The sequence below is a fragment of the Nilaparvata lugens genome, chromosome 6, assembly GCF_014356525.2.
Source record: "Nilaparvata lugens isolate BPH chromosome 6, ASM1435652v1, whole genome shotgun sequence".
In the NCBI taxonomy this organism is placed as follows: Eukaryota; Metazoa; Arthropoda; class Insecta; order Hemiptera; family Delphacidae; genus Nilaparvata; species Nilaparvata lugens.
Genome location: NC_052509.1, coordinates 50,166,629 through 50,180,680, shown reverse-complemented (window position 1 = coordinate 50,180,680; position 14,052 = coordinate 50,166,629). Strand labels below are relative to the sequence as shown.

The 14,052-nt window shown below is 34.6% G+C and overlaps 1 protein-coding gene across 1 annotated transcript in view; it reads left to right on the top strand.

Moving 5' to 3' along the window:
* Positions 1 to 14,052, top strand: part of LOC111050083 (triple functional domain protein) — a 463,117-nt gene that overhangs the window by 314,531 nt on the left and 134,534 nt on the right. Inside the window, 1 exon segment of the mRNA XM_039431097.1 lies at positions 13,705 to 13,895. Coding sequence (XP_039287031.1) covers positions 13,705 to 13,895 — 191 coding nt within the window.

The following is a 14,052-nucleotide window of genomic DNA, read 5'->3' as shown; positions in this document are numbered from 1 at the left end:
AGGATATTTTTAATATTCTTTCCGAAGAATGGACTTTGATATGTCCAAAGCTCCGCCATTTATGTAGATGCATAACAATATAATTATTATCTATAGTTATTATATTACAAATTGCTTTTTCATATCATATACAGTTCAATAATTATGTTCTTAGTCTATATTATGTAAATTCATCTATAATTTTGCTGTATTGTAAGCTATTGTATATAAGTGTATAAGCCAGTATATATTGTAATCTACATAAATAAAGTACTCAATCAATCAATCAATTCTTATTTCTTCAATTTATATTGTATTCTTATTTTATTCAGCGTATATTCCTCGCTCATTCAACTTTGATGACTGTTTTAATCATCTTCAGTAATATGAGGATTTCGACAATATTATTTTTTTAAAGTTTGTTTTTGTTTGTAATTATTTTACATTTATCCCCTACTAATGTCAATCATCTTCCTCTGATCCCATTTTTCATATCTATCCTGCTTTATCTCCTGTCCACCAAATTATTTTGTTCAAAAAATTGTAAACGTGTTGTTTTGAGTAATCCTTATATGAATAAATTTTTTCTCCAATCGAACGCTTCTCACGCATGAATTGATCACCCTCGGTTAGAAATATAGGGAAAAATCAGAATTTGGAATCTGTTTGATATATTCTACCATGCAGAAGCGCTCAATTCGGAAAAAATTGAAAACCTTCAGCATATCAGCTTTAGGGAATCTGTTGGAGGCTCAGAGCTCTCAACATTTCCATCACTGATGACTGCACTCTATCGGCAGATTGCAACGTAATGGTAGTTCCACATCACTTGTCTCATAATTCACGTTTTGATCCGATTGCTTCGATACTCGAGTAGATCGATAATCGATTCAAACGATGGAAAAGGTCATTGGTACAACACTGCGTTGCATTATTAGTTTTAGCGTTGGGTGTTGAACCTCAATAAACCGATATGAACTATGGACGGCTTTGGAATTGTCATCGTTCATGTCCATATTATCACAGAGGAACTAAGAGATGAAACTATAGTTTCGTTTCTTTATGATACAGAAACTTTTATAGATATAGAAACTTATGATATATGAAACTTTTCGTTTCTCCATGATATAAACGATAGTACAATCTGTGTCGGTAGTTATCTTGTCAATTCAGCTTTGAAAATTTTGATTATTTTAACTCTGCACTGTATAATATATTTAAGGATAGGTATTATACACGGTAAACGATTAAAACGATTGAATTCTAATTTTAATAAACGATAAACTACAGTAAAATGATATTACTTATTTGTCAAAAATTCATACATAACAAAAAAGAAAGACAAGCCTTGTTTATTGATCCTCGTCTTGTCTGTCGTTGGACAAAGCAGATAACTCTATCCAGCACCGCAATGTTGCCAAAATAATTACAGACTATGTAAAATCTGAATAGAACTCTTTTATTTGATGTTATATAGCCTATTTCGGACTATGTGTAACCTTATCTATATTTGGGAGAGGAATAGCTCAAGGTTACCCTATTTTTTCTCACCCTATCATTTCGATGATGTACTTATTGTATGAATAAATAAATAAAATAAATGTCTGGCATTTTGGGCAGTAATGTTCACTCAACCACACACACTTAGAATTATGATCAAATACCAAAATATTCCATCTCAATTATGGAAATTTATGATGTAATAATAATATAATTTCTTGGTAAATGAAATATACTCAAGTTTAGTATAGAATTCATTATAATCAGCAAGAATCAACATTTAATAGAGTATCAGATCAGATTTGCCTGGATAACTAGAATCACAGCTATCTCCTATAGAGAGCGGTGGAAAAGGAAAAGTGGCAACTATGCCGCCCTTTTATTTCCACTGACATTATAATATGAATCTCACTATAGGAATAATATGATATCGAATTTGAAGTCGATTGTTTTAGTAGGTCGATATACGTTTGTATTGATAGTTGTCGATTCAACATAGCGAAAATAGGTCATCAGAACAATACAGCGTAGAATGATCCATTTAGCATTGGGTGGTGTACTAGTACTGATGAACCACAGTTGTGTTAACATGGAAAAGCCTGTTATGATTGGATGTTTGGGCGGTAAAGTGGGCTAAAAGAGAACAGAGAAAAGCGAATTGGGAAGAAGAAAGAGATGTGAAATAACGAACAATGGACGCAGCGGAAATTTGGTGTCATAAATCAGGGCGAGTGTGGAACTGGAAAGTGATGCGTGTGACTACATTAAAGGGATCGACGACTAATGTGTTAATGGGTGTGGGAAGTCGACCAAATATCACCACGAATAAGTCAACGTTTTAAAAAGACTGATTATTATTCTGAAGAATGGATTATTGTTTTTGAAGGATGAATTATCTTTCTAGAAAGAGGGCTATAGCCTTTAAAGGATAAATTATTATTTTTGAAAGATGGTTATTGTTTTTGAAGGATGGATTATTGTCTTCGAGGAATGGATTATTATTTTTGAATATCTGATATAGATTTTATGAGAGGAATTCAAGTTTTGAAAGTCTGATTGAGTAAATTTTTCGATAGTTTCACCTGAAAGTAGTTGATGAGAGTTTAATTTCCGTTCAATGACTCAGTTATTCAAACTCTTGTCAGTAAACGATAAATTTGTATTACCCTACTTTTGGAAGCTTCATCTGGATTTTTGTTGTCACATATTTATGTAACTGTTTTTTCCTGTAAGTATTGGAAATAAAATTTTATTTGAATCTTCAGAAGCTTCAGTTGAACCTGCTTTCAATGTTCCAACCCTTCAACTGCATTGCTGTGAATATTCTTCACTCTAATAATTTGATTGTATGAGGAGAGATGTTGCGATATTTTTCCATAATTGAAAGAATTAGGAGTTGATATTGTCAATAACACTATGTTGGTTGATGTTGGTACCACTAATATAGTGTTATTGGCGTCACGTCTTATCCTTTCAATTCTTCACTTCATAAATATTATTGCAGGAAAGGCAATTATTTCTCTGTGAATTATTAGGCAGGAAAGGTAATTACAAAAAACAAACTGAAGATTACAGTTCAACTTTATAAGACGCGTTTTCACCGTCAAATACCATCTTCGTATTCAATAACCACGTACCATGTGACCACGCGACCCATGTCTAATATTATTGCTAGCTTCTTGCATCTATATTTTTCTTGTTCTATGTGCAGTATATTCTCCCTGGTCACCTCTTTCTCCCTCTCTAGCATATAGTCTGCCTCATTGAAGTGTAGCCTATATTGCTCAGCAAGTTCATCACAAATTATTATTTGACCTTATCTGAAGATCAATGCTAGAATGTTACCTTCAACAACTTCATTCAGAATGGTTTAGAAATACTGTACTTTACTGTAGCCTAATCTTATACTTGATGCCAGAAATTTTTATATTCTATTCTTATTCAAAGCAACTAAAATTTTTCATTTCTTTTTTAAATGTTCCATTCAGCTCTTCAGATATTACTGAATTCAAATCGCAGTACTTCCCCTGCAGCTTGCTTTTCAAGTGCCTTGAAAAATTGTGGAGGATGTCTTTTAAGAGACGTTGTTGTCTTTTAGGAAGAGAGGTTGTCGCACAGTAATCTTCTGTGTTGTTAAACAATTCATCAGCCTCGCTTTGTAAACAAGCACGCCTCTTCTTCCTTTTATTTCCGTTTCTGTCTTGTCGCTGGTTCAAACTAAGCAAATTACTTGAGAACACAAGTCAGGTTGAGAAAAGTGAGAGCGTAGTGGTTGTAGGAGCTGTGTGGGATTTGAAAATTCGAAGTTTGGAAGAAGAGAAAATTGGAGGAATACCGGAATAACATTGAATCAATGCGAAAACCGTTTGAAGATTAGACAAAAAATTTCCTTCCAAATTGTCGATTGAAGTAGCTTAAAAATTATGATCGCTCTTCTGTGATGAATTCATTTACTATATAATAATTAATTATTCATTTATTTAAAATAGTAGAGTAATTTATTGAGTTTTACGAAAACGACGAAAAACACTTTTACAAAGTTTAAGTTTCCTTTTACAAAGGATATGTTTCTATCTCAGCATTCTGTTTTGATTACTCTTCGGATGTAAGAAAAGTTCAAGAAGAAATTTCTTGAAAAAGACTGTTTTGAAAAATGATCCTGAATGGGAAAAGAGAGTGAGTTAGTTAAATTGCTTCTCATGAAGCGTCGGAGTGAATAGGATAGAGTGAGCGAGCGTGAGAAAGAGCTAGAGATTGATTGAATGAGATATTTGAGATAGAGAGATTTTTAGTAAATGAAAGAGAAACAGAGATAATCATGGCATGAAAGATATTTTAAACCTTCCATCGTAAATCGAAATAGAAAAGTTGTAAGATGCGGTAAGGTTGTAAGGTATGAGAAAATTTTAGAAAAATACTTTCAATAGAGAAGGGTTTCTACTAGAAAATTATAGCAGGCAGGTCTATGAATGTAGGCAAGATGAAAAATTGAACAAATCTTGGTTAAAAAAGAGCAAGATTTCTGTAGCGTCCTAGCGAGTGAAAGACAGAGAGAATACATAAACTCATGAATAGAAAAACAAAGAGAGAGTGCTGAAAGGGTTGTAAAGATTTTAATATGAAGGATGGAAAGGAAAGGTCAAGTGGCAAGTTTATTCTGTGAACTATACTGTGTGCTTTGGGTAACAATGCGTACTAAAGGTCCTCCCCTTCTCTCCCACTGCATAAGATGAAACTGGGGAATAACGAATATTATTTCAGTGTCCATTACCATACAATGATACGAATAATTTGAGCCGAGTCGCGTCGCACGTCTCTTGATGACAAATGTTGATATTTCTCTTTTTCATACTCTACTCTTCTTACTTTAATCCATTCTCCTCTTCTTGCATCTCTTTTATTCCTCCTAATCATCATCATCATGCTTTTCCTTCTTACTTACCATCCCTTCCCTCCCTTCTTTCTCTTTCTTTTTGTTCCCTGCCTTATCCTGATGTTCCATCTCCTCTCCTCATGCTTTGAACTCCAAGTGGAAAACATTCCCTCTTTTCTGAATCCTCCTCCTCATTTGCCTCCTCAAATATCTTCTTTTTCTTTTTTTATTGCCCTTCTTCACCTCCTTATTCATCCTGCTCCTCCTCCCCCTCCTTCTCCTCCCCCTACTACTACTCCTCCTTCTCCTCCTCCTCCTTCTCCTCCTCCCACTCCTACTCCTCCTCTACTGTTTTTTGAACAGAATTCTCCATTTTCCTCCTCAATCATGTGTTTTTCCTATCATCTTCTTTTTCCATCTCATAGCCCTACTTATCCACCTACAAAATTTACCTATTACAAATAATTCTCAAATAAATAATTTCTTTCTCGTCCTCCTTCTCTCCTTCTTTCTCCTCTTCCACCTATCAGCATCATCACAGTCTACGTCCTGTAGCTTTGCCTACTGACAAGCGGGGGCCACTAGAGTTCAATACTACCCATTCAAAGGCATTGACCATTTTTCAAAATTTTCTAATATTACTCCAAAAAAACTTAATGTTATATAAAATTGATAATTACACATTATATTTTTTGTCTTTTAATTAAACTTTTATGTACTTTTATTCATTCAGAAGATAGCAGAAGACAGCAACATCTCCTCAAACTTCAATTTTCACTTTTTACCCAGTTTCCTCCCTACCATTCTTTCTTACCCCCCTCTCCATCTACCATGAATTCGTTGAACGTGTGGACAATATCTCCCTTCTCCTTCACTGTCTCCCTCTTCTTTGTAGAGAGTTAGTGGGGAGGATATTTTTAATACTCTTTCCGAAGAATGGACATTGATATGTCCAAAGCTCCGCCAATTTATGTACATGCATAACAATATAATTTATCTATAGTTATTATATTACAAATTACTTTTTCATATCATATACAGTTCAATAATTATTTTCTTAGTCTATATTATGTAAATTCATCTATAATTTTGCTGTATTGTAAGCTATTGTATATAAGTGTATAAGCCAGTATATATTGTAATCTACATGAATAAAGTACTCAATCAATCAATCTTCATCTCCTCAAACTTCATTCTTCTCTTTTCATCTTGTTCCCTTTCTACTATTCCTCCTCTTCCGTTTATCTGATTCGTTGAACGTGTGGACGATAATTCTCCTCTTTATCCTGTTTCCTTCCCTATTCCTCCTCTTTCTACTATCCGATTCGTTGAACGTGTGGACAATATCTCTCTCTTCCTTCACTGTCTTCCTCTTAATCTCCTCAAACTCTATCCTTCTCTCTTCATCTTGTATCCTTTCTATCATTCCTTCTCTTTCGAATATCTGATTCGTTGAATGTGTGGACCAAATGAAGAGTGGAAAAAGAAGACAGCCCTGCATGCAGAATGAATGATGCCCTCGAGCCCTGTCTGCAGCCCTGTAGCCCTGTTTTTAGGGCATTTTCAACGCTGATGCTGGTGTTTGACTATGACTGCTATGCTGTGGTTTGTAGTCGCTCTGTTATTCAAATTCAGCTCTCGGAATATTACTGCCGACCCAGATAAAATGTTGATTAATGAAATGGTCGTGCTGTGTCACTCGCAGTCATCATGAATTTTCTAGAAGAATTTCTGGAATCAATTAGAGAGAATGTGCTGCTCAAAGAAAATGAAATGAATAGTTCTAGAATTCTAAATATTTGTGTGAAACAAATTGAACGGATAAATGTAATATGTTTGAGCCCCTCTTCTAGGACACTTCTTATTAAATCTAATGGGCCATTAAATCTAAAGTTTTAATGGTTCATTAGACAGCGAGAATAGAGTACTAGAGGATATTTGTTTGTGTCTGACTATATTTAATAAAAATGTCCTAGAAACCGGTCTTATAGTTTCTTTGTTTGTTTATTTGTGGACTGAAAATTAAATAATAGGATAATTAAAAAATAAATAATAAGGTAATTGGACACTAAAAATGTTGCTGTGAATCTTAAGAACATTGTGATGCGGTTGCAAGTATTTAACTGCGATTTATCGCGGATTAATCAGTTTAATGTCACTATAGCTTAGTTTGAGCTTGATTATTGATAAGACCATTGACTCTTGATTCACTCCTCAATAATATAGCTAGAACATCCATAGCGAGTACCAGAGAAAACCTATACTTAGTACTCATACTTATACTTAGTACCAGAGAAAACCTGTACTTATATGATTGTTTTATTCTCTCTGCCAAGTACTTAACAAAGACAGATTCAAAATTACGGAACCGAATACGACATAGGAAATGGTGTCACAACTGAGTGAAGTAGCTTTTTTGTTGAATTGCAACATTTTTGTAGAAAAGAGTAGAAAACAACGCGACGATAAGGTTACCGGAACAGTAGAGATCCACTCAGTCACTTGCAACTATCAGCATCCCTTGTATATAAACATCAATGCTTCCAGACCATTCAAACAGAGCTGACAGTTTGAAGTGAATGTGACCGCAACAGGCAGCCTTATGACCTTTCATTTGCAGCTATCACAACATCGGCAGACGGTCTGGCGTCTCATAACCGTTAACAGTATTCCCCATTTGTGCTGGCTGTTTGTGAGATTCACTTTAAACTGTCAACATCGTTCGAATGGAAGCATTAAGAATGCTGAAAGTTGGAAGTAAATCACATTATAATCGATTTGTGGATATGCCAAATGCCAGTGACAGGTTTGATTGTTGCTAATGGTATACAGGAGAAAATAATAGAATAATGAAAATGTGTATTAGTTGAAAAGGAACAGTATCTTGGAATCAACTCACTTTGGATTGAAAAGTTCATTTTATTTGTTTGTTAGTTCATTCATTCATTTGGATTGAAAAGTTGATTGTATTTGTTTGTTAGTTCATTCATTCACTTGGATTGAAAAGTTCATTGTATTTGTTTATTGTTTGTTAGTTCATTCATTCTCTTGGAATGAAAAGCTCATTGTATTTGTTTGTTAGTTCATTCATTCACTCATTCAAGAATAATTTATCAGTCTATAAACTATGTTCAATCTAACATTGAATATGAGTTTTCCACTAACTTTAACTTCCCTAGCATTGTAATTTTCAGTCTATAAACCAAGTTTGATTTAGTTTTGAGTAACGTCAAGTTTCATTATAATTGATTACTACTTTAAATCTAACATTGAAAACTTGGAACTTAATAGATTGAAAGTGAAAATTGAAAATATCTTCTCGTTCGTGGAAGAATTGTTATTAGTTTCATTATAATTGATAACTATAGGTCTAACCTATGAGACTTGGAACTCCATTGATTGAAAGTGAAAATTGAAAGTGTCTTCTGGATTGTGGAAGTCCATTTTGCGTTTTGTATACAGATTGTAACCCATCAAACATTGTAAGATTGTGCTGTTTATGTAGGGGAAATTGAAGGAAAGGATCTCGGTATAAACAGGAAGGAAACAAGGATCCTATTGAAAATTGAGGGCATCACTTTGATGGGGGCTCGAATCGGGGTGGTCGAATCTTGTGGAAATATCAACGAGTGGCTACAAAAAAAGGTGTGAGAGAGAAGGGAATAAGTATGAAGGAGGAAGTGATAAAGAAAGAGTGATGGAGAGGAAAAGATTGAGTGAGTGAGTCAGAGAGAAAGCAGAAAAGCTGCGTGTGAGAGAGAGAAAGTGTGTTAGAGAGGGGGGAAGTCCTGTCATAAAGATCACACCCGGTTATTTACAAATCCTGTGTAAAGAGTATGAAAATATCAAGTAGTGGCTACAACAAAAGGGTAGACCAGAGGAAGACGTGACGTAGGAGATGAGCAAGGGAGAGAGAGAGAGAGTGTGAGTTGGGGAGGAAGTGAGGGAGTTAGGGTGAGAGTGTGATGGAAAAGTCCTGTCATAAAGATCCCACCCGGCTATTTACAAATACTGTGTAAAATAGTCTGCAGTCAGTGTTTGTACCCTTCGTTGATCCCTTGATGTGTACCATTTGTTATCCTTCAAGTATGTTCACAAGAAGGCGTGCATTTTATAGACAAGATGGACATTGTTGTTGTTTGGGATATGCTTTGTACTGAGCTGCTTTTTATGTAGTTTTGGAAAGTAGGGAGTTTGCTTCAGAAGCAACTTGTTTTTCAATCCACAATCCGTTCAATTATAAACACATTCCCAAAAATGTTGATCTTATTGTCTTTTTCCCGTTAGGGCTGGCTACTCTTGAATATGAATAAAAATAGGAATTCAAGTACCCTTTTTAAAATGTGTTATTTTAAATTGGCATCATTATAGCCGAAACATGGTGTGAGTAAACAATTTTAAAAAGGGTACTAGATACCCTTAGATACTTTTAAGGGTACTTAGATTTATATTTTCATTTTATATGTTAAAAAATAATAATAATATCGAGTGACCTGGCTGGCTCAGGTCTGGTGTCAGAGTTTTCAGGTCATTTTATATGTTGATCTTATTACAGAAAGACGCCAAATTCAATGAAGAGTTTCAGCCGTTCATTATAATATACTAGTTTATGTAGTATTAGCTTTCCTTCAGTAAGCGTCACAAACGTGTCAACATTGGATTTATCAGTGATTTTGATTTTTTTTCTGCTATTTATTGCTTCATGTTTTATTTATGGATTTTTTATCTATTACACTCACTGTCGTGATTTCATGCAACGTCTGAGCAATTTCATCCTAAACAATGAAGTTGAAAAACTCAATGTAAGAACTGCTTTTCATCCCAATAGAACTTATAATTAATAATGTAAGAACAATCGTTGAAGTTTCAAATACCAATGTAAATGTGAAAACAAAATTAGTTCATTGTAATATAAATTATCAATGTGAGAAGTAATTATTATTCAACATGCAAATCCCAATCTATGTACTGTGATTACTAATCCTCCATTGTTGAAAGATTTAGGGTACAATCTAAGAGAAAAGATTCGTGCTGTTTCTGTCATGATTACATGAAAACATCAGTGGAGTGTGATAGCCTGGATTGAAGCCTGACAAATCCACCCTATTTTCGTCTTTAGATCCCTCTTCCCTCTCTATTTGTCGCCTCCAGATCACGACTCGGAAGGGTTGCAGAAGAATGGAGGAAACTAATAAGCAGCTCATAAATGGAGAGGATGAGTGTTGGAATGGGGGGGGGAGAATGAAGGGGGAAATGGCCCTTTTCCAAGGGGGAAACGTGCAGCCAATACACAAGATGTTGTTGACATGTTGTCAAAAAGGACAGAGAATAAGAGGCTTGACGAGCAAGGACACTCACTCCCCTTCATGGCTGACGAGTATTCGAGTACAATGCGCACAAAAAACGGGCACAAATAATTATTTTCATGAATTTTGTTGGCTGACGGAGATTGAAAGATTGCTTTCGTCACCAAGCAAATCAATTCTGTTTTTAAAATTTCTGTATACTGTGATGAATCTTTCAAATAGATCTCATGAAAAGAGAGAAAAATTGTGATTACCTTTTAAAATGAAAGAATTTGCTAAAGGAATAGTTAGCGACCGAGCGATAAAGCTTACTTATCAATAACTGTATATTTGATAAGAGTACCGTTCTGTACTGAATATTTTTCTAGGAAAATTATTCAATAAAATTATAATTATTTTGCAAATAAAGCACAAATTATTTATGAATCGCTCACTGATTTTGAGGTTACACTTTGTTTACTATCGATCAGATGTTTTTAAAACAGTTCGAACGCAGCTGACTGATTCAAAGTATTGTCAAATGTCATGCTGGCTTCACGTAAGATATAATACCATCTCTAAAAATCAAAACTATCCATAAAGGATCAAGAATTTCAAATAAAAAAATAAAATGTATGTGTTATCGTTGAAATTATTTATTATTTAAAATTATATTATATGTCAGGTCTTATTGTAACTAAATAGGTCATAGCATGAAATTATATTATTGATAAAATGGCAGAAATTATTTATAACAATCTCAAACCTAATAAAATTGTACAAGAGTATTAATTCATTAACGACTTAATTCAACTGAACCACATGGTATTAAATCTCTTTGGCAGGTCTAAGCCAATCACAGTGCATAGAAATAGCACCAAGAAGGTGATCGTTTGAAAGCAACACATGTTAATCTATTATCAGACACCAACCCTGCCTTATCAGTTACACTAGCACATGTACATTGTATGAGAGGAACTATGTCTATAAGATTAAGCAGTTTTAAGAATTACATAAATTAATTATTATTGTAATTAAAGGAATTGTATTCTACTGCTTGCCACTGACGTCATGTTTACGTCACAAGCGTTCTACCAATGGCAAATTTTTATGCAAATTATTACATTGAGATTCTGAGAAGCAAGGTCTAGCCTAAAAGCTTAGAGAAAAGAGCAGCACTTCCCTTTTGAAATCCTTACCGTGTAGATCTCTTTTTATAGTTACCAAAGACCTATTTGTGAAAATTTCTTGTTCGATTTTAAATGTTCTATTTGTGAGCCGATATTTTAGGCCAATTTATTTGTTATTTGTAAATTTCTGTTTTCACCAATCGATAAATTTAAAAGCTTAAAGTAAATTATCCCTTAATTAATTCGGTGAAGGAGAATATTAAATTAAAATTCCCCACGTGCTGAAACTGAAGCCTGGATTGCCGCCGATCAAACGATTTTTGATCTAAAGAAGAAAACCACGACCGCCAAGGAAATTCACGTGAGTTATAAGTTAAAAAGGGGCCCCAATCTACGCTTCGAAAATATTTCAGTGCAGAAAAACATAAATTTTCTTCGTTAAATTATTGGCCACGCCGACAAGCGCTTTAGCATTTAAGAGTCTAGAATTTATTCATATTAAATTTATAAGAATTTGTAGTTGATTGACTATCCTCCGCTGCCTGAACCACGACCCCGAACATTTTAAAAATATTTTCTATAATTTATTTTTCACTATTTTTTCAAACTGTTAGATTTTATCAATTGTAAAATTCTGTCGAATCACGCATGGTATCATGCAAGCACAAGAACATTTTTAACTCCTTTGTTTAATGCTAAATTATTATCAACCTGTAAATCAAATTCTGAATCTGCACTGTATGATTACATATTTTATTATAATATATTTCAGTTTTGTTAATTCGCTTTCTGAGTTCGATTATTTCTTAAGCCTGTCAATTATTGTGTCTGATACGTTCTATATCATCAAGAACCGATCAAATACGATCATTGGAATAATTGAATCAAGCTGGATATTGGAACAGGTCTAAGTGGATGTAGCGAGTGGGGTCAGATCGAGATATTTATTCTTTGTCCTTACCTGCTCATACATCAGCTTTTATCTGTTACCTACCTCGACTTAGGAACGAATGCGTCAATTGTACAGCAGAGGCAGCCATAGATCATATAAATTCCTACAATAGAGCTTAAAACCCGACAAGACTCTGTTCTCGAAGTATATTCTGAACGATATTGGGTTCAAATACCGTATTTTTAATCCTTCAGAACTTATTAGAGACGCAGTCCCGTAAATTAGCTACATCGGGATTTTTGCTCGACCTGTATGATTTTGTATGCTCATTCTTCACAGGTAATAATTTTAAGGTATCCGTATTCAGTGTTTAGCGTCCGCTACACTACTTATAAAATTTCATCATTATACAATCTGTCATTAGAAGAATCAAGGGTGAGCGAGCGTTTAGGCCTCCCGCGATTCCGACAATTGTATGAATCTTGTAGTGAATCAATCAGTCTGGTGTTCACTCAGCGTCCACACATGCATTGCAAAATTTATAGCATCTACACCATTGACTCAGTACAAGATTCACCCTACATGTGAAGCCGTTAAAAAAAACGCACCACAATACCTAATGTGGGATTCAATCAATCAATCAATCAATAATTTTATTCAAATCAAAGCAAGATACACGAAAGAAATGAAAATACAAAACAAAACAATCAAATTTCTAAAAAATATAAAAACAGGCTTCATGGTGGGGTGTGCTGAAAAGATAGAAAGGAGGAAAAATTCCTAGCCAACTATGGTTTTCCATGTAATAGGCTGGTAGAGGGTATAAAAGTAAGGTATGAAGGGTGGTGGAGAGCGAAAAAGGAAAGAACGGGAGAAGAAGATAGGAAAAAGAGAGAAGAAGAGTATGAGCAGAATTTGTAAGCGAATTCACTTCTAACAAAAATATACAAAGAAATGGCATTGCAATGGATTACTATCATGTTCAATATAAATAAAGAATAAATAACACTAGTTATGGTTGCCTCGATGGTATTTCGAATTAGATTGATACTCGTTTGATAGTGTATGCACTTTGAAATTGTACTTACTATGTATTGCCTCGATTAATAGCATCATAATCTGTTTAATCTAGTGAAAGTAAAATAAGTATTTCCAGAGAATTTGATATTCTCTCCCTTATTATCAATAGGACTCATGATTGTGAACTATCGTTCATATACAGAGTAGCCCGAAAGACACTTCAAATCACAAAGCTCAGGTTACATCGCCTTATTTGACTTACATAGACTAGCATTTTATTGTATTTTTTTCTTTAGGACCTGAGATTCCTGATTACCCTTCTTGAATTGAAAAATGGCATTAGTAGCCGAAACATGTCGTGACGAATAATTTAAAAAGAGTTCTCAAATTTATATTTTTATTTATACTAGCATTTTAGTTTGCATAGCCTTAGATTACAATCATATAGCTATGACTTGTGTAATCTGGCTTTTAAATCTGTCTTCTCGAAGTATATTGATGTTATGTGATGTGTTTGTGTTGCAGTTTGAGCGGTGGGTGGAGGAGTTGAAGAACGGAGGCGGTGATGAGTTGGGTGTGGCAGGGGAGGGTGCAGACGGGGGCAGCCTGGAGGCGGCAGAGCGGGCTCTAGAGGCGGCGGCCCAGCAGAGGGACTCCTGTCTCGACGCCTGTCGAAACACCATCGCCCAGGGTCAAGCGCTGCTACAGGAGCTCAGGTAAAAACCATCGTTATTACCACAGAGAAAAGGTAGTATAAGAAGATATCCCATGGTATAGCTCGTTTAAGTTCCAAATTTCAAGCCGATTTTTGTTAACTACCAGAGTCACATAACTTCACGAAAAAGAACCACTAGGACTATCGGCTTGTGTTAA